The sequence below is a fragment of the Anopheles arabiensis genome, chromosome 3 (assembly GCF_016920715.1).
Source record: "Anopheles arabiensis isolate DONGOLA chromosome 3, AaraD3, whole genome shotgun sequence".
Classification (NCBI taxonomy): Eukaryota; Metazoa; Arthropoda; class Insecta; order Diptera; family Culicidae; genus Anopheles; species Anopheles arabiensis.
The window spans coordinates 74,797,876-74,824,450 of record NC_053518.1 but is presented as its reverse complement, the minus strand read 5'-3'; the positions used below and the strand labels follow the sequence as shown (position 1 = coordinate 74,824,450).

Sequence of the window (26,575 nt, the reverse complement as noted above, 5' to 3'; positions counted from 1 at the left end):
CATCACTTATTGTTTTGGCATTACAATAAAATTTAAGTTCTTACATATGATTTTCAACACATCACAAAGAACTGTCAAACTATCAATCCAACTTGAGACGTGTTGAAAATCATGTGGAAGAACTGAGACTTTATTGTGATGCAAATGCAACATTTGACAGCCGTTGTAAAAATTCTTGGAGGTGGTGAATAATGAAGTTCACATTCGAAAGTGACTTGGAAAACCCTGTATTTTACAGAATGTTCCAAGCCAGTTTCGAATGTAAACATTATTATTCACCGCATCCAAGATGTTTTTCAACAGCTGTCAAATGATTTATTTGTTTCAAAATGAAATTTCAGTTTCAACACATAACAAAGAACTGTCAAACTCAATCTAGTTTGAGACGATCATGTGGACGAACTGAAACTTTATTGTGATGCAAATACAACTTTTGACAGCTGTTGAGAAACTTCTTGAAGGCGGTGAATAATGAAGTTCACATTCGAAACTAATTGGGCAAACCCTGTAATATTTTTTTTTATTTCCTTCAGCATGATTTTCAACATTTCATGGGTATATTTCCATCGTTTTTTCACCGGGGTTTCAAGCATGATATCATCACCCGTTGAAGTGTTGAAAATCATGCTGAAGAATTAAAAAAAAATATTATGATGGAAATGCAATATCAGAGTGATGAGGAACAACATATTGCACGCGGTTAAAAACAATGTTTTCGAATTCGAAAATGACCTGGAAAACTCTGTAACATAGTAACATGTACACTGATTCACATCTATATATTCTTTATATGAGTGATAAGCAGCAGTACCTCGGACTAGCTCTGCTCGTTCTAAGCCCCTTTGTAAATATTCAAACACTTTTTCCCCCCTCCCAAAACTCTCCTCCCAACCAACAAGGGTGATTAGAACTGACCCTGACCTCTGATCGAAACCGATTCGATTTTTACCTTCTTTCCTTATGCCTACTTATGCGCTCCTCCGGTTCCGATTTCAAACATTGCGCGCGCAACACACATGAAACGTACACCTAAAAACGGGGATCAACAACAATGCTCTTGGTTGGTGGAGGGGAGGCTTCGCAGAGACAGTCGGCACGCGCACTCGTGTGCTCGTGTGCGGGGTTGAATGGGATAAAAGGGCTTACTGCAAACATCGATATCAAAAATAGGACACGGCTGTTGTACGGTTCTAATCGAAAACACAGTGCAGACGATAGAGTCTCCGTCCATGACCAGTGGAGTTTCTAGCAGACGTTTCTAGTACGTTCAACAAGGTGACTAGAGTGTTTTTGTTTTTTGTTTTGGAGGATTTGAAGGAATTACACACAAAATGTAATACACACTACACTACAACAATTATTTGTGTTTTTTTCGCATCGGTTTTGCGGAAATACAGTCGGTTCTAGAGGCGTTTCAATTCTTCTGCAACGTGGTTGCTCTTGCTGCGTGTGACCGGTGTTGCTTATATTAGTTGAGTTTCGTTTTCTCATCTCACCGTTTCATTTGTCTTCCTTATCGGACTCTCCCCCTTTTTCCATCGGCTAAACAGCAATCCTTTCTGAAGCACATTTTCCACCATGACACCCGCCATTACACTGATTTGTCGTCATCGACCCGTCGTTCGCGTGTGTAATAATCAATCACTCGTTTTCCCTGTATCACAACGGGCTAAGCTTTACCTTGGCTCCGTTTGCCCACTGCCCTGGCGCTGTTTGATTCGTCTTTGCACAATTTCATCCAGTTGAAGCTTCATCTCCGTGCTTGTGCCTCTCGTAGCTAGCTTTCCTTGACCTTGCAGATCACTCATCCCTCAACCTGCCGGCGACCGTTTTTTTATGAGTTCCATGCCATGACGACCTTCTTGAACGGCACGAAGACGCCGTGCAGTGGTTCGCTGTGTTTGTTCGCGCCGGGAGAGAAGAGAGCAAAAATTTAAATTGGTTTCCAGTGCCCGCCACCCCCCACCCACCCCACCCGGTACACATACCAGTCGAAGAATCGCTTCCCATCGATGGTACCGTCACAGTCGCCCAAATTGTTCGGCAACTGCAGCCCGACGAAGGTAGTGTCCTCGGCAGCTTCCGTGCCGGCCACCGGTCCAATGTACCGCACCCGGCCAACGATGACGCGCCCGTTCGGCGAGATGACCTTTGCCAGGTGGCCCGGCTTAAGACATTTGGGGGTTTTTGGCAAAAATGGCAGCGCCTGCTTGGAGGGAATGTAGTCTGGAATGGAGACACAAAGAGAGAGTAGGAAAGAATCGTTTAGGACTCAGTGTGGCATAGCCTTTTGGTGACAGTTAAAGGAGTGAAAGTGAAGCAACGATAAGGATGATAAATTATATTTTGGGCAGAGGATCATTGCGAGCTTCAAAGGTGCTGCTGGATGTTTAATGGCTTCGGCACAGCTTCGCTTTTATTAACTTGAAAGCTTCTCCGCAACGGAGAAAGGAGGTGTCGTACAATCCTTTATTCATATTAACAACCGTGTCTCATGAGAAATGCTCCTTCATTCTCGCACCGGTATGAAAGGCACGCAGTTATTAGCTCATTTAATGGTTTGGTGGATCCTTTACCTGCTGGCCTGTTTGCTTGCCATACTTGCGATACTTTTCGCTTTTGTTTTGACGACAGAATGACCGTGACCCAACTCCAGGAAGCCAGATCGATTTCGATGAAACTCGAATGAAACGGTTTACGTTCTATTAGGGATAACTGTTTGTTTTGTCTCGCAAAACTAAATTTCCTGTGCATTTTATAGTTTCCGGTACTCCCATTATGGTCTAGTGCAAGGAAATAAATCTGCCTAATTTACATGTATCCAACGTGAAGCTTACGTTTCCATCGGTACTAAGTTTCCGTTATATGAGATGCAACTGCATCCAGAAGTTGAAATTAAAAATTATTACGTTAAAAAATGCTACAGTTAATTGCTGGTTTGAAATTTGGAAATTTGGTTTCTTAATATAACTCCAATCAATACCAGCAGTGCCATGAGGTCCTAAGAGTTATATCAGCACTACCATCTGATTTATTAAATAAAGTCCCAATATTCTACACCAGGGGTCTCCAAACTACGGCCCGCGGGCCGCATGCGGCCCTCAAGAGCTTATAATGCGGCCCACGATGTCTTTGCCAGTGTTAATATAAATATTACGTGATTATGAATTTTTAAAATTAATTTTTTTTTTTTTACTTTTCTTAGCGGTAGCGTCAAATGGCCCTCAACATAATTATTTTTGAAGCAATGCGGCCCGCGAGCTGAAAAGTTTGGAGCCCTGTTCTCCACGAATTGTCGTTACATAAAAAAACAAAGCACAGCTTCTTTCAGAATACTGGCTCATGTTTGTGGAATAGCAATTGTCCTATTCCTATTCAAAAAAAATATTGGTGAAACTAGGCTTGGCTTTCGCTAGGCTTCGATGGATGACATATCCATCTTTTTAATATCCATGTCCAAAAACTAATTAGATTCAAGATAGAGATTATTCCAATGATTCGCAATGAAAAACTTTCCGAGCGAATGTACTGCAAGTGGTATCATAAATATTAAAGACGATCTCATTACCGAACACAAATCCTCCCAATACACATCCACTTGACATGCACGGCAACTTGCTTTATGCACAAGTAAGCTATAATTGGTAGCCCTTATCCCTATTGCTTCGCTCGTTCGTTCAACTTACCTCGCTGAATGTCATTCTCCGAGCAGCGGCGGTGCTTGGCCGTGGGATGATGCACCGGCGGATGGGCACCAGCGTGCCCACCACCAACATGTCCGTGAAAGGTCACGTGCGGCACCAGACCAGCGGTGGCCGGCGGTGGCACACCGACGTCAAGCTGTCCGAGCGAATCCTCCATCCCGAGCATGTTGCCTCCCTCGAGCGAGCGGCGCAGAAACTCTTCCGCCTCCTCGAGCAAGCTGTCGGTGGAGCCGCCCGAATCGCCATGGATGCGGTAGAGCGATGGGCCACCGTACCGCCGCGGACAGTTGCAATCGTGCCGCAGGTCGGGCAGCGAACCGCGAATCTTGTGCACCGGCTGCTCCTGGAAGGTGACGCGCGGCGTGTAGTGCATGCTTTCCGACGGTCTGAGCGCCGTGTTCTGGTGCGTCTGCCGGCAGATGGCACAGCGCATCGAGGGCACGCTGCGCGAACGGTGGTGCTTGCTGAGCGTGGAGTAGCGCGACCCGGCCGAGTAGCTTTTCGACGAGTCGAACGAATCGCCCCGGTTCGTCCAGAGCGCGTCCGTTTGGGTGGTTTGCGTGGCGATGCTGCTCTCGTTGACCGTCCACTGGGAAACGCCGGGCGAGGTCATGCTAAAGCTCGGCGGGATGCTGCCATTGGTTCATTGGTGTGGGTTTGTTTCGCGGGGATGTCACGAGGAGGGAGCCGTGGAAAACAGAATAGAAGAAAAAGCTCACATTACTAATTAGCTAGCAGCCGTGGGATTATAGAACGGAAGGGCCGACTGTCCGTGGGATGGTACACCCGGGACAACAATAAATCATGCCCGGAACTCTGGACCGGGGAGGTGGTTCGAGAAATAAGGTGAGGTCGGTTGGAATGAGTTTCTCTACTATCGCACGCTGCAAAGTTTGTTCTGGTTTGGGCGTCGCGTGGAAATCGAGCTGTAGAAAGTACACGCTTCGCATAGCTAATTAATTTTCGTTGCGCAAAGTTCAAACTGGACGCATGGACGACGATTGCCGAAGAGTTCAAAGGAGTGAAAGGACGTTGACGAAAACATCATAGCCAATGTAACTGCACACGTGACTTAGCTTTTCAAGCAACCTCGGAAATATCGTTTTTTGTAGATCTCTTTTTAGTAGTCATTTTGTGGTCATTTAGATGTATTACTACTGGCTTGGTATGGAAATATCGATCGCTATTTTTAACGGGCAGATATTTGTGTCTGATATTTCATAGCAAAGCTGTATGAAAGCGAAAATGATACTATTAACATATTAACATATCCATAATAACCAATCAAAATATCATAAAATTCAAACATGCAATAATGTGTATAAAAACTTAAAAAATGACCTTATTGCTAGAGTGAAGACAAATGCTCATCCTAAATAATTCGATTAGTTCCGAGCGTTTCCAGTAGATGGTGCTATCTTAGTAACTAACAGATGAAAAGATAGTAACGGGTAACTAAGATACTTTTTGTACTAAACAATTAAACACTTAAACAATAACCAAAACAACAAAAATGACATAAAATGCCTCAATCGGAAATCTGGACAAATCTAGCTTCAGTTCAATGAAGTTTTGTCCGGTTTTCCGATTGAGGCACTGTATACATCTTCACGACAATACTCAGCAAAATAGTAAATAAGACAAAAGGGCATCAAAGTGACAGATACATCTTATTTTTTTCTTACACTTAACAAAGGTTTTCTGTTTCAAAGCAAGCCTGAGTTTTGACGAAAATTATTCAAATAAAGTGACAATATTTTGCTCCGATTTGTTAGCTACCAACTTATTCTTAAGGGCCCTTAAGACTGAATCAACGCAATCAGCAATGCAATAAGTAACGCCGAATTGTAACTCCTAAATTTATGTAATTTGATAACGCTTCTCCGATTTGTGTTCCATCAATAGCAACGCAACCGATCAGAACGCATTTTTAATTTAACAATTAAAAAGAGTGTTTTTGTTTGTGTTTTGTGTGTTTACACAAAACATTCTTTCTGCTATCAATGCACTGCTATTGATTGGATCGGAGAAGGAGCGTTATCAAAATTACATAAATTTAGGGGTTACAATTCGGCGTTACGTTTTGTATTGCTATTTAAAGTGCTATCGTCTAAAGTGCATTTTACGTTTGGAAAGCAATTTAAACTAAAATGCAAATAAATGAAAAAAAACAATGAATTCTTATAAGTTTAACTTAACGATCATCACAACATTTCTTAAAACATTTTGCAATCAATTGTCGATGATAATTATGATATTAATAAAAATGTACAAATTATGCCAAAAGTTTCGTAGACACATTCAAACGCTTTGAATTATAGAAGCAGATAATAAAATGATAATCATCGAGAAAAAAAAAAGCTTGGTGATGACTTTTAACTGACTTTCAGACGAATTCGTTCACCCAGACACCAACCAGAAAGATAAAAAACAAATGAACAAAGAGAATAAAAGCCAGATTTATCGAACATGCTATTAAAAGCTCAACTGCATCATAACATAACGCCAGACGAAGCAAACAACAATAAAACAAAACAACATTCTGCGCCTTAAAACAATCGCGACTGGTGCGGCTCCATTACCAGCGCGTGTCTAGCCAGCCAGCCAGGAGACAGTTTTTTTTTTAGTGCGTATTCAATCTCGACTCAACTAGTGCAACCGCTCAACAAGATGCTTCGGTCGCTGCTGGGGATAAGCTGTGAAGACGGGGAGGCTTGTTTTTGTCGTCGCCAGTACGGGGCCAGGGTTTGACCAACGGCTTTACTACACTCTATGAGATTAACCAACAAAGCAGAAGAGGTAGCTCCTCTTGCTGTGCGCTTTTCCGTACCCTTTGGTGGCTTCCGGTGTTCTTAGCAGGTTTCCCTTGCAGTAGTTGGGCGACCGGTTCGGGTCGCCGTTCTCGTCCTGCTGATGCTGGCAGAGGTGATCGGCCGAACGGGACAGCTCCGGGACCATGCTGGTAAAGTTAATATCGCTCAGCAGCACCCGGCGGGCTTCCTGCGTCTTATCCGACGGTCTGGTACCATGGGGTAGACGACGCCAATTTCCACGAGCATCGGGCGTGCGTGCAGCGGGAAGGTGGGAAAAAAACGAACGAAAGATCAAAAGATACATCACGATTACCTTCTTGCTACTCGTCTCGTGATGCTGAAATGGTTCGGCAGGGGCTTTCTGGTGATTAATTCAACCGAGGAAAGGGATTAAAGCTTTTGTTGAATTTTAATCTAATTGTTTGTGTTTATTTGTGAGAGTGTAATTAGGAAAATGGAGGTATGTTTTTGTGGTAGAGCTATGTGTTGAGTATTGAATTTCGTTTGTGCTGTGTAAATTGTGCCTTGTATGCTAATCTCGATTTATCTATAGTGAATATTATTCTTAAAATTTCATTTAAATAAAATAAAACCTTTTGATTTTGCATATTTCTACGCAAACTCACAATTGCATACATCTAGGCGCGAAAGTATGAACGATATTCACGAAAATGTTAATTTCTTGATTGATACGACAAATTTTTCTCAAAAATAGGTTTAATTAGTAATAAGAAATGTTACTTTTTTGATGATACAAAAAAAATTTAATCCCTAAAAAGCTTGCTGAAAAATGAACCATTAAAACCCTGCCCCATGAATTGTACCGGGCCCATCAGAACGTAACGCATGGCGTAGAGGAAGCTGCTGCGCCATTTGTAACGTGTGCACACCCGACGTGTCTGTGGGCCCGCGTTAGAGGATGGAACGTGTGGTTTAGACTGATTATGTGGCTTTTGTTTGTCAGCCCCGTCAGCGTGTTTGCTGGGAAGGATAGTTTCCCTACGTTAACTTCATCCTTCCGCATGACGCTTTCGGCGTTAGCGTGTGCTTGTGTGCCTTTGTGTGTGCCAACGGGCGACACTTTAATTGGCAGGAAGCTACTAACTGGCGTGAAAAGAAACATCACCCTTAAAAGGAAAAAAAGCCCCGTAAACATAAGAGCAAACACACACACGTTTATTGTATTTACCACGAACGAGATAAAGACATTATGCGGCCACCCAGGGTGAAGTCCAGGGTGGTGGAGGTTTTGATAGAGTTTTCTACCGCACATTTGCTGTTGTGCGGCCGGTGTCCTTGGGAGAGAGCGTAAGAAGGCGCTAGGAGCGTTTCACAGCAAACAATTAAGATTTTAAAGTCAAATGCAAGATAGTGAACGGTGCCAGCCAGGACGTTTCGTACACGCTCGATTGTCGGGCTGCAAAGCGGGAGCGGATATTTTCGACATCCCGGGGTGGAAGATGGTGTTTGCGAAATGTGCTAAAGTCACGCCAAGTCGTCGAGCCTCCTCTCTAACGGTAGCATACAGCCCAGTCGACCAAAGACGCTCGTACCAGTACAGCCAACGCAGCAGGAATGCCGACAGAAAGAGCAACATACTCATACACTCGTTGTTCGTCTGCACGAAAGCCACCAACGAGCGGGGCGAACCAAGCACCATTGCATGGAATGACAATTGAAAAGTGCTGATGTCGGTGATAATCCTTTCACCGGAATAGAACGCTAAAAGTGCTCGGAAAGTGTGGCTGTTCCGTCAGCTTCCCGTTGTTTGGCTGGCAGGGCAAGGGCATGGTGCATTGTGGTGGGGCTGGCGGGAGCAAAACATGCCATAACAAGAGCAGAAGGACCTGTTAGCCACTTTGGTAGAGGCTGTAAATTCATGTGTGGAAGCGTCTGGTCTGGCTGTGTCGCTCCTTACGTTATGAAGCAGAAAACGGCATATTTACGGAGAAATGAGCCATACAAAAAGATGTTGAGAAGATTTTAGAATAAAATTATCGATAATAATAATGTATCGTACAGCTGTGGTATCGAATAATGTAAATACATTTCTAAGAATGTTAATCTCATTTCTAAAAAGCTTTGTTGGTTTATATTGAATTATTGAGCTTTTTTCTTCCAGTCTGGGTTGGATTGTGAGAACAAAGCTTTGCGCCTAAAGGTATGCATTTTAACGAGTTTTTGGTCTTGTGGGAGCGATACATCCGATCCCGTGTCGATTAAGAACCGAATACCAGAAGATTTGTCGAAGATTTGCAGACGGCGACTGATTCTTAATCCGCCCACCTCGCCGATTTCGGATGGGCGGAAATCTAGTTTTTTGACTGATGATACTGGCAAGGGCTTCGACATCGCGTAGCTCGATTTCCATACTTCCGATGATACCAACAGATGTTTTCATTGGAACGATTTTGAGAAGTGGAACGCAATCGACCGCGCTCAGGTTGCCGTGCTTTCATTTGGCGTAGCTCTACTTTCATGGCAGCAACTTCTTCTGCTAAATTTTCCGTCGTTTCTTTTTGCACAGAAGCATGGATAACTGATGTTTGAGGAGCCATTTCTATCATTTTATCTGCCATCTCCGCTAGCTTCGAAAGACTTCCATCGTGGATGCTAAGTATTGCACGTATATTAGCTGGAAGTTTTTGCAGGAATAGTCTTTTTAACAACGAATCATTCACATTCAATCCGGCAGCAAGTTCCTGCATCTTCGTTAAAAGATGCGTAGGACGAAGGTCTCCAAAATCGTACGATCCAAGTAGCTGATCCATTTTGGCTTGTTCCGTGAGCTCGAATCGAGATATGAGGCGCTGCTTAACGGCTTCATATTTTCCTGTCGCAGGAGGCTGTTTTACATAATCGGCGATATGACAAAGCACGGATTGTTCGAGTTTGGCGACAATATGATAAAATTTTGTTTCATCCTTATGAACGCCGGCCAACAAAAACTGAATTTCAGCTTGCGAAAACCACAACGATGGATCGTTCTTCCAGAATTCCGGAAGTTTAACCGAAACGGCTGCAGTAGCAGGGGAAGTTTCTTCGTTAGAAACGTTTTCGGTAGACATGTTCGTTCACAAATTTTCAAATTAGGAGAACTAATAACAATCCGGAGATCACGTCGGGGTCACCAATGTGGGAGCGATTAAAAGACGATGTAAACCGTTCTAAGAGTGAACTAAGACTAACTACATTTATTCGATATTCAGTGTAACCACGGTTGCTGTAACCAATGGCTACTTGATTACAACTAAGACATTGCTATAAGCAATCCACCACAGTCTTATAAATTTGATCATGCATATGATTGATTATTTTATGCGTTATAAAATAACGATTTTCTACACTAGTTTCAAGCAATACGGTCATTCCTCCTGATTTTTTTTCTCTCTTTAAAAGGACTAGTCTCTAAAATAAAACAGAAACATCTCCAGAAGCTCAGTAAACTTACTGCAACGAAAGTGTGCATTTGAGGTAAACATTCTTTTCAAAAGCTTTAACCCCTTCCCAGTGTTGTCTGAGCAGTGCTCGTGCAAGGGGAACGGGTTTTCATAGTTTTGCCTGAGCAATGCGCAATGCAATAATGGTCGGGCTGTTCCAATAGGATTCTTTTAGAAATAGCTCGCTTGCTCTACATCCTTCGCTTCGCACGCTTCAGTGTATTTGTCTGCAATTTGTTTGTATGGGTTATCTGTGTATGTTCAATCTATAGGGTAAACAACCATTATTTTCAAAAATTTGTAACAGTTTTGCTAATTTCATTTGTATTTCATTGCATTTCAACATATTTGAAGACATAATCTCATACTACAAAATACCACCATCATCAAAAAATATTTCTTAAGTTGTTTAAATTGTTTGGATATAAATTGATTGATTAGAATCATCAATACATCAGATTCTTTATAATTTATTTGTGGGAGTTTAAATTAAGTATGATAAAAAAAAACATATCTTATTTTTGTTTTTTTTTATCGAGCGCCTAAAGGTATGCAATGACGCTCGAGTTGTACATTGTCGTATCAAAACTTATAATTTTCGTCATGTACAATTGCTCCCTGGCGTTTCCATTGGCGCCTAAAGATATGCAAGTTAGAATATTTTCATCTATGTAGCCTCAGTGCTACTGAGAAATGAATAGAAATATTTATAATATTCAGGGTGCCGATCCACTTGATTCTAGTGATGCACTAACTTGGTATTGCCATTTAATTAAGATCCTAAACTGTGTATTTTCATATCCAACCGTGACCGTTCAATGATAGAACGGCAGAATTTCAACGAAGAAAACCTTTGCAATATGCTTTAGAAAAAAGGGCTTAATGTTTCATATAGACTTAATGTGATGGATTATACATCCTTCTGGTATGTATGTTTAATTCATTTCGGATGCTTCGCATAATGCTTCTTCACGACATCCTCAAGCCATGACATAGTGATAAAAAAACAACCTTTAAAGCCAAAAAGCTACCAAAAACGTTCTGTGAACCACTTTGGCTTACATGATGGTGTCTTTCTAGTCTGTTTTTTAAGCGAACTTACTCGTTTCCCGATACAATTTCCCGTCGCCGCGTTCGGCGAACCGAAAACCAATTGTACAGTTTTTCCCACACAATGTAAACGCATCAAATAAACCACTTTCGTATTCGGATCGCGTCACCTCGCTCTGCACGCTAGCAAAACAACTATTTCGTCGGGCAAACAAAGCTGCGGGCGATTCAACTGCAAAACGCTGGCCGACAGACAGCAAAGGGACGCTCGTCGCGCTTTGTGTGAGTTGTGTGGCGGACGTAATAAATAAAATTTGGCACACAGTGTTACCACTATCCCCTTTGTCCATCCGACTGCCGGGCGGACTTGAAGGTATACAATGAGGTCCTTGCTTTTCCATCAAACAAACAGCATCCCCCCGGCCAGTCAACAACCGGCTGAACGGTTTACGCGGGGGTTTGCCCCCCCAAAGGCATTCAGCTACAGCCACCATGACCTTGTGGCCTTGTGGGGAAGGTGAACGTTAAATGTGTGTCTGTGTCGGTCGACTGTAGTCGTGGGATTTTCTTGTCGTTTTGAAGGGGATTTTAATCAGCCATGTCGCATGGTCGGCGCATCTGTTAAGTGGTAGGAAGGAACTTTTCACATGAATCAAACATACGGATTTGAGTTGGACAGGGAACACTAGGCGCACTGGAAAATGATTATTCGGAAGCAGTGGGCTTCGTCTTAATCGTTTACCCACACTGTTTGTTGTTCTTTTCTATCCTTTTGAACCAAACTCAATTATCCCCCGAAAAAAAAGAACCCCATATTCCACTAATCCTAGTGGGTTTTGTTTGTTCCTCAGAAAACTAAGTGGTTCCAGGGATGTTGGAGCTACAAAACGTTCTCTAAAACCCACGCATGAAACAACTCTTTCTGATACTTCTGTTGAAGTTGGTATCGGTAACCGTTTACACACACAGCACAGCAACAAAACCTTTGCGGCATGGCAACATTTGCGAGTAGCAAATTCTATTACATGGAAGGGCAAATAGGACATTGAAATTTCATCCTAGGTAGGAAAAATGCTCGTTATCCATTCGATTACCCAGCTTGATTGGAGTGTCGTATTAAAAACGTGAACCGTACTTAACATTATCAAGCCTTTCTGACCTTCTGAAGCTTTTGGGGCGCTGCAACAGGAGCAACAGGTGGCGGCATGGCGCTGGGTCAAGTTGATATCCATGTTTATCGATCAAAGTTTTATTATTTTTGAAAAAGGAAATGAAACTATCTTCGGCAATAATTTTGATATTATAAATAGAATACCTTAGGGGAAATGATTTAAACAATTAAATATTAAAATCTAAAATACATAATGAAATGCATGCTAAAATCTATGAACCAACCTTATTATAATAACGTTCATACTTAAAGTAATCGATAACGTTATCAACTGGTAAACCATGAAGAAATCATTCAATCGATTCAGTATGAAGAAAAAATACACAAAAAAGAAACCCAAAATCTTCGAATAGAGACGAACATCGAGAGTCTCTATTATCCGATTACTGCTTATCCTGTTTTGAGGTGGGTCCTAATCGAATCGACGAAGAAAATGATAATTAGTAACGGTAGAGCAGATTGGAAGCTGCCCAAGGCTCTCAAGAAATTATTGGGTAGGATGGTCTATTAAATAAAAAACCTAATGCAGTTAGCCGTACGGCTCAATGTTGACTGTGCCTGATGGAATAAAAACTTTTTCATCTAATTAAAAGAATGCTTTAAGCATCATCTGTTGGCAACTAGAAGAATATAGCTTTTTAAACAAAAACTACAAACGCTTTATATTAGCAATAAAATATCATTCATAAAATTGGAAACGGTGGAACGATTTATCCACACGCCTGCAAAAAAAAGAGCTTTCCCGTGCCAGCATTCTTGCATGCGAAAACCACCCCCTCCCCCCCCCCCCCTCAGCACGTATCACATTTTCTTTTCGCAGCGATATTTACACACTACAAATCCTGCCGCACCGTGATGAAAATGTATCCTTTTCTTCGAATCATATCAATTTTCATGAACAACTTGCACGCTCCATAGCGCTCCATCCAAATCTTCGCATCTGCTCCATCCAAATCTTCGAAAATTGCTAACCGTGAGCTTTGCAGAAGCGGTAAGTGAAAGAGAGGAGAGGAGATAGGGGAAAATATGCTGTTCGGAAACCTAGCAATTCCAATATCTCAATCCTTGCAATTTCGTTTGATGAAGAAATTCAACAACGGGGAGCAAAAAAAACCTTCGTTTCTACGAAGACACGAGCGAAAGTGCTACAGTGTATAGTCGGATTTTGTAGCGATGTTCGACATCATTTAAATATATTATCCGCTCGTACGTGCGTTTCTACTACTCTTGTCTTTTTTCAGTATATGGAATAAAAAAACAGCTTCCTGATAGACTGATCTCTATTATTTGTCACTGTTTTCGCCACGCGATCGTGTACGACGGCTAGATGTGGATAACGTTTGCCAGCGATCAATACTCCCCGACAGCGGGCATCGTGGGCAGCAGATAAAGCGATATCAATTTCCTGTCAGAGCTGAAAAGTTTGCTTTGCCCCTCTTGCTTTCCAACATGAGAGACACACAAACAACCTTACGAATCAGTGCATGCAAACAAAATTGCAAGAAGGAGGAAAAATGTATCCAATTTCTAGAACGGCAGTGAGCTTTCTTCGATCTTGAAAGTGAGCTGCAATTAAAGCATGGCCACTGACTGTAAGTATCCTTCTTCGAAGTATCAACAGATTACACTGTTGTCGTTTAGTGTCGTCAAAATGGATTGATATATTTGAATTCTTCCACGCTCAATGGGGCGTATGTTTTCGCCTGTTAGAAATCTGGCAGTCAGTGTGTAGTTTTTCTTATAGATACACATAAAGGGTCATTCATATATTACGTAACGCTCACTTACTGGGCAAGAGTTGCTTCCAGCATTCCGATTTGTTAAAAGTGGGAGGAGGAGAGTGCAGAAGGATATTTGAAACCTCCATTATAGTAATTAAATACATTCAATTTTTCTGATAGTGGAACTTCTGGATGATAGTAGAATTATCAGTAGAATATTAATTGAATGATAATCAAGGCCACATGATTTCTTGGCCAACCGTACATTTGCTAAACAAATTGAACTGAACTTTAATAAAAAGACTGGAGATTTGTATAGAAATCATTAAATATGGGAAAACAGTTCTTCAAACTCACCACTAAACAATATTTTAAAGTTTTGCTGACGCACAACAGAATAACATTTACCATCAAAGCATCGCCCATTTGCCAGGCGTAGATGTTCATGTTTCTTGTAAAACCCACCATCCTTCCACAATCGATCGATTTCAAGCAGCATCCTCCCAACGCATCGCCTGCACGTGGCAGCTTACGTAAGTCGCTTGGAAAGCAGGGATGGATTGGTTTTCCCGATGCACACTCGGGCGAGATAGGCAAGCAAAAAAAAGCGACAGCGAAAAAACAGCCATCTCCCAGCCCTTTTGCTCCGTTCGTTAATAAGCAGCAGGCAATTTCCGCTTCCCACGCTTCCGCGCCAAGACCGCAGCGAAGGCGGAGGTCACAGCGGCTGTCGCCCACCCTTGCAAACCCACCCGTGCCACTACGGCCGTGGATCGATTCGATACGGACGAAATAATACGTATCGATAAGTCAGCATCAACGTGAATATCCCCTCCATACGACCAGGGAGATGGTAAATGGTTTTGACGGTAATGACAGGCACGAAGCCACAGCCCGGGAGAGCGACAGGCGTCCGCCTAATGACGGTAAAAGCTTGAATATGGCCTACTACTAATTTACAAGACGCTACGGGTTTAGGCGCCTGTGAGATAGGCAATCGTTGCTACATACGGCGGAATGGTATCAAATAGCAATATTTCCAATAGAGTTTTATGCGTATGGGAATGTGTTCGGGTGTTTGTTAGTTGTTTGTGTCGTGTTGTTCCGTGTGTTTTCAAAGGCATCAAATCTAATAAGCAATGCGGCTCTCTCGCCTGGTGTTTCGCTTACCTGAGTGGGAATTTACCTTTCCCACCGGTTGGCGGTGGTACGAACTTCGAGGGCAGTGTGTACAGCCCCGGCACGTACTCCGCCCCGGTCAGATGCGTCTCGGAGCGCCACTGCTGGGCCAGAGCGGAGATGTCGGTCTGTGCCGCCCGGGAACGCTTTACCTCGTCGCCGGTCGCGCCCCGGACGCCGCTTTCCGCCGCTATCACGGTGCGCAGCGTTTTCCCCGGCGGCAGATACTGGTGCGGTGAGTAGGTGCGCGGCGAGCGGGAAAACTTCACCGCCAGCGGGCTCCGATTGGTGCCGCCAGCTCCCGCCGCCATACGGCTGCCCGGGTGAATGATGGGTCTTGGGCACAAAGAAACGGGCAAAGCAAAAAGGGATAAACTTAATTTCAGTTCAAAAAGGGATTAATCAGCATCGCGCATCCCCGGCGATGGGGCGCGGTCTTACCGGTAGGCGGGAGGGTTGGGGCAGGTATTGCGCCGTCCCATCTCCAGAATGTTCTCCTCCGTGATGCCACACTTGGAGATGTCCGTCTCGATCAGCACGTTGTAGTTGGTCCAGCGGCGCCCGAGTGCACCGGCCGCCGCCAGCGGATTCGTGCCGGCCACATCGAAACTGTCGCCCTGCTGCTTGCCCTCCTCGTCGCCCTGGCTGCGGGCGGTACGGGCCACCCCGCACGCGACTAGGGAATTGCCGGACGCACCGTACTCCACGCTCGACTCCTTCTCCAGGCTGGACGACTTTGTGCTAAAGTCCAGGCTTTTCTTCATGTTGTCCAGGCTCAGCGAGTCCTGGCTCTCGAGGCTCTTGCCCTTCTCCAGCTCGTACCCGTCCGCCACCTCGCTGTCACTGCGCTCCAGCGAGCTCAGCTTTTCCTGATCCGACGCCAAATTGGTGAAGCTCACCAGCACGGGCGTGCCGGACTGCCCCGTCTCGTGCCACGGCTCGTAGTCCGATATCGACACCAGATCCTCCTGCGTAATATCCTTCGCATTGTCGTCGGACGAAAAGATCAGCTCGATGTCGTCCACCTCTTCCTGCGTTTCCGACTCGCTCTTCTTCATCCGCCGGCGGGGATCACCGGACAGGGTGTAGCTGCCGGTAATCGGTCCCGTGCCGTGCAGTTCGCCCTCCGCCTGGCCGGGCGTATCCTCCGCAAACACTGAGTTGTCTCCCTCCGAGATGGAAGCGTTCGATTGTCGATCCGCGTCGACGTGCAAGTTCTCCGACGAGACCTGCTTTATGCTGATCGCCTCCGAGCTCTTGCTCACGCTCAGCTTCTCCTCGTTCACCACACTGACGCGCAAGCTCTCCACACCGTCCGACTTGAGGACTTGCTCGCGTACCGTCATCTCATCGTCCACTCCACGCTCTTCCGGTTCGCCAATCGTTTTCTCCTCTTCATCTTCCTCCTCCACTGGTGCAGATTCTGGTGCTGCTGGGTCCTCGGGAGTCTGTGGTTCTTCCTTCGGACATTCGGAACTCTCCGCCTCAGAACTGCTCCCGTCCATATTGATGTTGGAAGATACCTTAATCTTTACGTCAATCCGTGATGCCATAGCGGAGTGTGGGCCAACCCCTGGATGTGAAACTATCTGTATGTCGGGCACTACGGACACTTTCTGATGTGCCGAACTGGTACCATCTTTAATAGGCGTCTTTTTCGTCCTAATGGAGTCTTCTACTTCCGCCTTGCTCTCCTCCCGACCCACCGTCACCGGACTGGAGCAGCTCTCGTGCTCCGTCGGTTGGGTTTTTACTTTTCGTTTCTTTAGCTTTTTGCACTTTTTATCCTCCAACGTACTCGGGACGTCTTCGCATGATTCACGTGCCGGCAGATGCCTGGCCTGGTAGCCCGATGTGGACGGGACTTCGGTGCTTCCGCTCGTTTGCTGCTTCCGTGGGCCGTCCGCAACCTCAGCACCCTTCAACCCACCGGCACTGACGGTTCTGCCCTGCTCTACCGTTTCCCGAACGCTTATCTGCTGCCGCAGCTGATCCACTTCGCGGCGTGATTCCTCGAGCGCGGTACGCAGCGAGACGACCGTTTCGTGCAGCGCCCGTACCGTGTCGAACGGACGGACGTAGGACTGTAGCTCCGACGAGCTGGAATCACTGTACGGGCAGTACGCGACCCGGCCATACTGTTGGCGGCCGGTACGCTCCATCTGGGCGCTCGGATGTCGCTCGCAGGGGGCAGGTAAGTCGTTGCAATGATTTATTCATGACGGCCGCACTGATGAATGCTGTGGTGGGAGGGGGTGAGGAAAAAAGAGAAGCATAAAAGGCGCATTAATGAGAGTGGCATAATGGATGTTAAAGATCTGCTAGGCTCTTGCAGTGTCACTTGCGAAAGGTAGTGAAATGTAGACTCCAGAGGATGAGGCGGTATTAGTCGGATAATTGAAAAATAAACGATGAACGATAAGAAGTAGATAAACTGACCAAATTGGCTGCTGCTTGAGAATATATTAATGCATGGCAATTGTTCCAATAGATTTCCCTTATCATCAGCTCAAACTGAGGAATTCATATTTTACAATCTTCTTACGGTACACGGCCTTGGAGGTTAGTTAGGACTACATTAAGCGTTCTGTTTGCAGTTACAAGAAAGTATCTGTTAGATATTCTGTGAATATAAGAAAGAGCATTGTGTCCTGTGCTCAACTTGTTTCAAAAGAATTGCGGCAAGTTACAGTTCCAAGAGTTGCATGTCGTCATGACGTACTTACAGAACAATGTTCCAAAATAGATGAAAACCAGAATTCAGATCTGGTCTTTGATGCAATACATTAAGAAATGATTCTTTATGACACACTTCTGTCTTGGAGTAAGATCTGTATATCCGTAATACAGTATGGATTCATGCTGAAGCGCAATTTGGCGATAAATGTTGTAAAATTTCTGTTTGATTGAGATGAATGTATAGGGTTATCATCCAGGTGGATCTGAAAGCATCGTGTGATTCTGTTAGTTACCTAATGCTCTTAGCCGTTGACATATAGGTTGATATTAAAGTGGAAGTTATACAGTGGCTAGAACTATTTCATTATTACCGCAGATACGCCTTGCAAATAGATGAAATCCCAGTCCTAAGTCTGCTTATGTTTGCTGACTAAATTAAAATCTTTATCGCGTGAAAAAGTGTTGATGACTCCCATGCAATGTAAGATACATACAATGCCTTTAGCAATTGGTGTGCGTCTTAGTTCTTATAGCTTAACACAACTTCAATTATAAAAAGAGTTTTGTAACTTATAGCTCTACCACTGACAATCACCAGCTGGGACGAAGAAAAGAAATTCCAAACTTAAATAACCTTGACACCAAATTTGACACATTATCTTACATTTCCTGACCTCTTCAAACCTGTGATAGACAATCAATAGTCCATCATGTGAAATTCCAAATACCTTTGTGATGCAATATTCCTTTAAGCTATTAATATGACTCGATTTTGTGACTTTGACTTCTCATTCAGTAGTTTGGACGAAAAAACTGGAGTCAGTATAGAGAGTAGGTTCATCAAATAGTCTGACAATCTGCAGTGCTCAACAGTTTAGTCATGCTCATTATTTACATTCCTGAATCATCTGTAGCATTTCTCTAGTTGTAGTATCTGAGCAATATATGAATACTGAACATTGTATTTCTTTAATTGTTTCCAGATATACCTGAAGAGCTCCATAAAAGTGTACCAAATATTATGAATAATCGCTAAAATAATTTTCCTTCCAAGATATTGAGCTATTTCCTAAATATGCAGAAGGTTTAGTTTGATATGACTTAGTATCACTTTGCGGTTTTAATTCCTCAACAACAGTTATTGCAACAGCTGATAAAATTGTAAAATATTTTGCACTAAACAAAATAGATTTTGCAAGGTCCTAAATGTTAAATAAATGCCAATACGACAACAAATTGTGAAATCTTTCCACTTGCGATGAACAAATCACCGCTGTAGCAACGTAACGAGCAAAAGCGAAGATCATTTGCTACCACCGTCTGCGAATGGTAATTTATGGCGTCTGTTATAAAGGCACCCATGTCCATGTGCGAAAAACATGAAATGGTTCAGCCATTCATTGAATGTTTGTTCTACTGCGCAAGACTCGCACATTCCGGTTCGCCTTCGCAAACGATACACCACATCGCTTAGCGACAAAATTGGTTTAAAAGCTCTACACTGCACAATCCTGTAATGCGCTGTGTGTTCGATACAAAAGCGTCAAAGCGGCGATACAAGGTGCTCAGTAGGATTTTTTTTGTACATATTCCTACGGATTCCCTAACAGAGACCACCAACATTACCATTTCGATTCGTGTATCCTGTCGACTGCGGTGTAACTCCGTCACTATAGATACCGAAAAGGGAATTGCAAAGTTCAGTGCTTTGTGTGTAAGGTTTTATTTAAAATAACCTTTTTTTCACACGGCCAGTAACGCTTCGTCCAATTAGTTTCGTTTACAATGCAATTGCCCAGCACACGTCGTTAGCGGTGGGTGGTAAGTTCAGCACGAAAGAGATTCACCATTTCCACATTCAAACCAATGACCGTAACACGTTTCTCGCCGTGGAAAAGACTCATTTAAATAATGGATAAAGTTTCACCGGGTTTCGATTGCTGCGTGGTCGTATTGAAAGTGTGCAAGTTTTGTGTGCAATAATTATTGGCGGGTAAAGGTCGCGGGGTCGCTACATTTTGTGCATAGTTTTGAAGGTCCCACAATATACACAACCAACGATGTGATATGATGATTTTACACCGGGCTTGGTTCCGGGGTTGGGAACTTTTAATCATCCATCTAATAACATTGCTGCTTCCTGTGGGCTTACCTTTTAGCAAACTGGTATTTCCCCCCTGGGTGGTTTTTTTTTCCATACGCCCCACTTGGTTTGAACGGAGCGCAAAACTTTCGAGGTTCCACACGAGCATCCTTCGCTATAATTGCTTCTCATGGTGGAGTCCTTAACCCAATAAAACTAGTGTACTTTGTGAGCAAGGATTTTTCACAATAAATGATCCATCCATCTGTGTGTGTAGTGGTAGTAATAGTGAGTGTGATTTTATGCTACTTTTTACACTGAAGAATACAGACGCAGTAAAGCTATAATGCACAGTTTTACGAAGATGAGAGAATCCGTGACGTGTTGTGCTTTATGCGAACTGCAGCAGATCTATACGCATGGCTTGGGTTTTGTTACGGATATTTATGAGGACAGTTTGTTCGCGTGTTAATGCCCGTTAGCATTGACTGCCAATAAAGCAAATCGATAAAAGCTTTGCAGTATATTAATAGCACACGAAAAAAATAACCTTGGAATACGTTAAGATGTCTCCTATAACGCTGTAATTCTTAAACTTGTTTTGACACTTTTGCAAATACATACAAATACCTTAAACAGAAGTTGCGTTCATCATCCATCCGGCGCCGTGTGTGATGATCCGCGTCGGATTATATACAACATGAAAACAAAGTTTCTCCATTTGCAGAATAAACCGTACGGGCCATAGAGCACGGATTTGTTTTCTTTCAACAGACTGAGAATCCTACGCTGGGCAATGTTCCAACTTTGGATTTCGCGGTATGAATGTGGTTGGACAGAAAGGCAACAAAAAAAAAAACGCACAGCAAAACCAACCCGAACCGTGCACCGATATGAATGAACGAGCTCATATCTCTATTCTGCACTGGAGCTGTTTGCCCCATCAACAACTTTGCCGGGGAACGTAAGGCTTTTTTTTGTTGTATTTTGTTGCTCCAACCGCTCTCTTGTAGAAGTATTCCACTTTTGTTTGGCAGAAGACCGACTGGCAACGCACACAAGTCGTTGCTGCTTCAATTAAAACGACCACATTTGGTGGAAACGCAATAAGTTCCAGAGAAATGATGATTTAGCCACGTTGTCAAGTATGCCCCGTTGCAAACTGATTTTCTTACATAATTACTAGGCGAAAGACTTCGTTGGGTTGCGGTCGAGAGGGCTCTTGATTTGATGCAGAGTAGTATCTGGCTGGGGCAACGACAACTCGGCTCATTGTGTATGTGTCCGGATGGGATGGAAAAGCTCACTGTATAACTCATGTGAAGGAGTGCTTAGAAATGTTTGGTTAGAATTGAAATATTTTTAATGGAAATAGAGAGCTGATGTCATACTCCCTCCACGGTATGAGTCTTCAATATGTTTCTGTGCAGCATCCCATCGATCGAAAATTTACTCGTTTAGGCAGAAAATATTGATTGATGATTGTGTTCATGAGAACCTATAGCCCATTTGTTGATTCATTATTGCAAGAATTGCCATTGAATACAACCATTCCTGTTAACTGGTGGGTCAATATAAATGTCATGATGTATTTTAAGAAATGTCATTATTAAAATGTACCTTATAATTATAATAATCTGAATAGTATGCTGATAACATTTCAAATAAAATTTGCACAACCAATTTAATGGAATCAACTGACACGGAGCCCATTAGCACAGAGCTGTTCAAACCTGTCGAATCTATCCCGAAAACTGCCATCAAACGAAAGTCAAACAGCAGTCGGCAACATCTTCTTCATATGCTTAAACAAAAGATGGTGCTGAAAGGGATGAATAAGTTATCGTGCTACCATCAAACCGTTGCTGCAGCGCTTCAGACCCTTTTTCACATACACACATACTCTTAGCGACACATACACAAACTATGCACGTCGTTCATTAAATATTTGGCAAGTTTGGTAAGTGCTTTATGTGCAGCTCCCACGAGAGTCGGCAGCTCTATGATTCCTGCTACTAAATAGCTATACCAAAAGTCAGAAGTCTCATTAATTTATTGCTCTTTTACTTGTACGAAAGAAACTGTAAGATGCTGTTAGTTAAAACATAAGTATAGTTTTCTTACTCTAGAAACTGTAACTCAACGTATAGTACATATTTTTTATTCCGTAGATACGACTAGACCCATAATTGTACAAAACTTATGTAATTTATTAACATAAGATAATCACATGCTTTAAAAGTGTCTGTTTTGCAGGCGACGTTGGAACAACTTCGTAGCAATGTTTAGTCCGAAGTAAACTCCACCAAACCAAACCTAATTGGAATCACCTCAAACTTCAAGCGAGTCCTAATAACTTTGTGGAAATAGTGTGAATGAGCTGTGGCATATGTACTGCCCAAACCTACATGAAATGGTATTGCTTAGAGAGACAAATTTACTGACAATTCATCTGAGTATGTGGTCGTTTTAGTTAAACCTTCCCTGAGGCTATGAAATTCCAAGATTTGTTATTGAATTTATATTTAAATTTAATTTAATTCAATTTTATTTGTGCCGGATTTTGATGGAAAGCCTCACCTTGGCTATCGTTTCGAAACACTTTCTTTTTAGGTATTTTTTTTAAAGACTTTTCTTTATATTTTTGTTGTTTATGTCAAGGCAATTCGTGTTGTTGAACATACCAAACGTGTACATGTTTTGCAACTTTTTCCAATACTGCCATAAATTGCCATAAATCAACAAAAACTATTTGAAGCTGTCATTAATGGGATGCAAAGACGATTCTATTAAAAAAATGTAGCAAAAATAGAATTGCTTATTGCATCATGAACAAATAATGTTAATTTCAACATTTAAGGAGAACATAATTCCTTGTAAGTAATACTCGCTGAATTTACGTTTTTTTGTCAAACAAACGGATTTGTTACGAAAAAAACAGAAACGGATTGGCGTAAAGAAAGATTTGTAATGCAAATGCTATGTAAACAATAGGTTATGGTAAACAGATTTGAACGGTGAACTGCACAGCCAGCTAAACCATTCCGAAAGATTCTAAATGTGTCAATCAAAACATAAGAAGCTGCCTCAAACAGCAACAAAAAAAAAACTCATGATTAATTCAAAGCCTATCGTCGTTGCGGAGCGTCACTGGGCGGTAAAAAATGTGTCAGAGTAAAAAATATTACAAATGAAATTTATCTATGAAATATCCTCGCCTTTGAAAGAAATGCTCTTTGCTTGAATCAATAATCCAGAAAATTGCGTGTAACCTTGACACTACACCTAGAGCTCTCAGTATCATTCACCCACACACACACACACACACACACACACACACACACACACACACACGCATGCTCCAAACAACCACAAATTAAAAGCTTCCCCATTCGCACACCGAGCGAGCGCTTATCACCCACTTCCTCTTTGACCACAATCAGCCGGGATGCAATTCCTTCGACCAAAGATCAATAAGGCAACGTTGCACCGTTTCATCGTTCAACGATGTGGCAAAGGTCAGCCACGGGGCACTGGTGCAAAGACAGCACCGGGCTTAAGATATAATTCCCCGCAGACTGTCGACGCTTCTCGACACACGTGTATGAGTGGATGTGTGTGTGTGTCGACCAACTGCGTATATGTTTCGCTTCAAAGTCACAGACGGATGGAACAGAACGAAAATAGTAACAAAGCATCGGTGGAGTGGAACGCCGTGAAGGAAACGGTTCCACGACAAGCACTTAGGAGGATGGGGCCAGCAGGTACGGTCGTGGTGGCACGGTCGCTTTCAATCAAGCTATAAATAACGACCTCTCACGGGGTGGGGAGAAAGTGCAACATAGGGCTACTAACACACCGGATGCGGAACGTGCCCGTCCGTGGCCGTTGTACTTACGACGAATGTAGAATAAGCTTGTTCCGTCTAGTGAAAACCCGATGTTAATGGGACACTGGCAGCGAGGCAGTGGAAAATTCAATGCGCATAGTGTGTTATCGCAACTATCAGCATTGATTAATCATTGCTACGTGTCAAACCATTACGGGTTTGTGATTTCAGCTGGCGAGAGCCGATCGAGATAAATATTAGTTTTCAATTAAATCCTTGTGAATGCATTCAGCACGGAAAATTCGAAGATTTTAAATTATTTGTGTATCATTTAGAGATCATGCTTAAATTATTCTATAATAAAGTTCCGATTGGGCTTTAGGTGTATCTTATTCAGCATATATTTTGCTTGATTTTGAAAGGAATTTTAAACTTTTTTATTTTTTTTCTGCTACTATGACGAGTTTTGTTTCAAACGTCATCAAAAAGATAACTTCATTGAGCTGATCAAACATCAACTAATTGGTAAAAATAATGTATTAAGCTGTGAACCACTTACAAGGAATTTTCAAATTCCAAGTGAAAAAATGTTGTTTGAAGTGATTTGAACATGATATAAAATAATGTTTTTTTTTTATGGTCAAATAGGTAAAAAATCAACAAATCTTAATCAATGCATGCTGTTACAATTTCATCGACAAACAACGACGTGGACCCATGTTTACTGTCATGTTGGTACAACGCATTCAACACGACATCAAATTGCTTCGTTTGCATTTCCAACCCCGTCGGGTCGGGAAAGCTTTCCGCATGTTCCGGTGGGCAAATGACCCGGACCTGGACAACAACAATCAATCATAATAATGGGTTTGACCTTACTTTCTCCTTCCCCTGCTCCCCCACCCACCCACACATCACTTACATTGCGTAGCATAAACTCCCGTTGCTGCCAGTCGCACTGATGTTCGTTGAATCCTGCTACACTGATGCCCTCTCGGTAGAACGAAAAGCGCAACCATGCATTGGCGATGTCGCTGCCCAGGAACTACTCTCTTGCACGCGCGAATGGAGCTTGTGGTGCAATGATAGATGAAGCTCGCTTCTCGGTCAGCACAGCACAGCCACAACGATTCGAGCAATGTTCATTTTGCGATGCAAACGAACTGCTGGTGAACTAATAATTTGGTTTGGTTTCAGTCGTCTAGTTCGCTGCGTTTGCGCCTGCGGCCGTGTTCTGATGGGATGGAGTGAAGTTCAACAATGTGCATCTGGCCAGCTGGCGTGGGGGCGTGTGACATTTCAGTACATCTGAGTCATCTCCCGACGCACAGACAAACGCGAACACTAAGCTGGCTGTCTTTGTACGAGCTAATTATTGCTCCAAAGGGCCACCATACCACCTGTAGTTCCAGTAGCTTGGAGCTTTGCTTTACATTCAATCACAAGCACACTTTCTCACTCACTCTCACACGTGCCCTCTTTCTCTCTCTCTCTCTCTCTCTCTCTCTCTCTCTCTCTCTCTCTCTCTCTCTCTCTCTCTCTCTCTGTAGGTCTTCTCAATCCATAAACAGCTCGTGGATTAACAGCTAATTGAATTAATTGTCCCAGAGGACGAAAGCGATCGCGAAAATGGTGGAATGGTCATTACGGTAGATAATGAACTGCGCTCTATTCTACGCCTGCAGCACCAACACGACCATAAAGAGCATCTCACAAGCACCTGTTATTCGGAATGCACTTTGCTCAAATTTCAGCACACCAAAACCACATACACACTCATGCAAACATCTACAGGACTTGGAAGAGGAATTTAATCTTTCCCCGGACACATTACAACGCAATACACCTTTTTCATTCACGGTTGAATTAATATCCCCTCCTGTACCTTATCCAGAGCTGGGAAGGGGAAGAATAGTACACTTGCACAGTGTGCAGGAAAGGGAAAAAGCTACACACTAACAAGCTTTTCCACTGGAAACGTGTGCGCTAATAGACAGCGACTGCCTGCCAGTTGCTCGTGCGGTCCGACTCATACTGGAGACTGATGTAACTCAGGCTCTGGTTGTTCGCACGTAGTAATGTTTTGATCCGCACTCCTCCCACAAGAGATATATAATGATACAGGAAAAGAGAGAGAGAAAGAGAGCGTGAACCTTTGGAGGCTCCTACTGTTCCTTACATATCCAAAGCGTAATGGACAGAGTGAGTTGCTGAGAAAACTCCTGCTGAGAGACACTTTTGTTATGTACAATCGAACATTTGCTTTTCCTTGCAGGGATTTCCTGGCCATATTTTGGTACCATGTTGCGATAACACAACGCGAGGCATTTCAGAATTAACTGACATTCATGTTTTGCAATCAAGCTTTGGTGAATTCGTACTAATGCCATTACTAACCTCGCATTCTGAACTGGGTGCTACAAATTTTAAAAAGTCTTTCAATTTGACAATATATTATTCCGTCAAAACATAATCCCAAATACCCTGCATCACTTGCGGATGCGCTGTTTCGCTGGCAATATGTGGTAGTGTACAACTTGTGCTACTGGACGATAGATGGTGCTCAAGGACAAATTGCATGAAAATTTTAAATTTGAAATTACGACAAACATAAACCATATTAATGAATCGTATTATTACACAGAAGAAGACCTATAGATTTTCCACCACGGTGATGTCTGCGGGTGTATTGGAAGAACCTCCATCTATCGTACTAAATTCGGAATTAATCGAAAGAGCTAGAGCTGGAAATTATCTTAGACGACAGGTTGAACTTCCACGCTCTAATTGATTGGGTCATCGCTAAAGTGGCAAAGAACTGTGGAGTGATAAGTAGATTGGCGAAGGATCTCGATTTTTTTGCGAAAGTTCATCTCTACAAATCATTGATCTCGCCGCACTTTGCC

The 26,575-nt window shown here is 43.0% G+C and overlaps 1 protein-coding gene across 1 annotated transcript; it reads right to left on the bottom strand.

Moving 5' to 3' along the window:
• Positions 1-305: 305 nt before the first annotated feature.
• LOC120902354 lies at positions 306-25,694 on the bottom strand. The gene is made up of 7 exons (XM_040311042.1): positions 24,592-25,694; positions 15,520-17,318; positions 15,070-15,414; positions 6,535-6,723; positions 3,687-4,336; positions 1,989-2,226; positions 306-1,895 (listed from the first exon to the last, which is right to left on the bottom strand). The coding sequence occupies exons 2-7, from the start codon at positions 17,238-17,240 to the stop codon at positions 1,835-1,837; spliced, it is 3,204 nt and encodes a 1,067-aa protein (XP_040166976.1). The 5' UTR covers positions 17,241-17,318; positions 24,592-25,694; the 3' UTR covers positions 306-1,834.
• Positions 25,695-26,575: the final 881 nt, after the last annotated feature.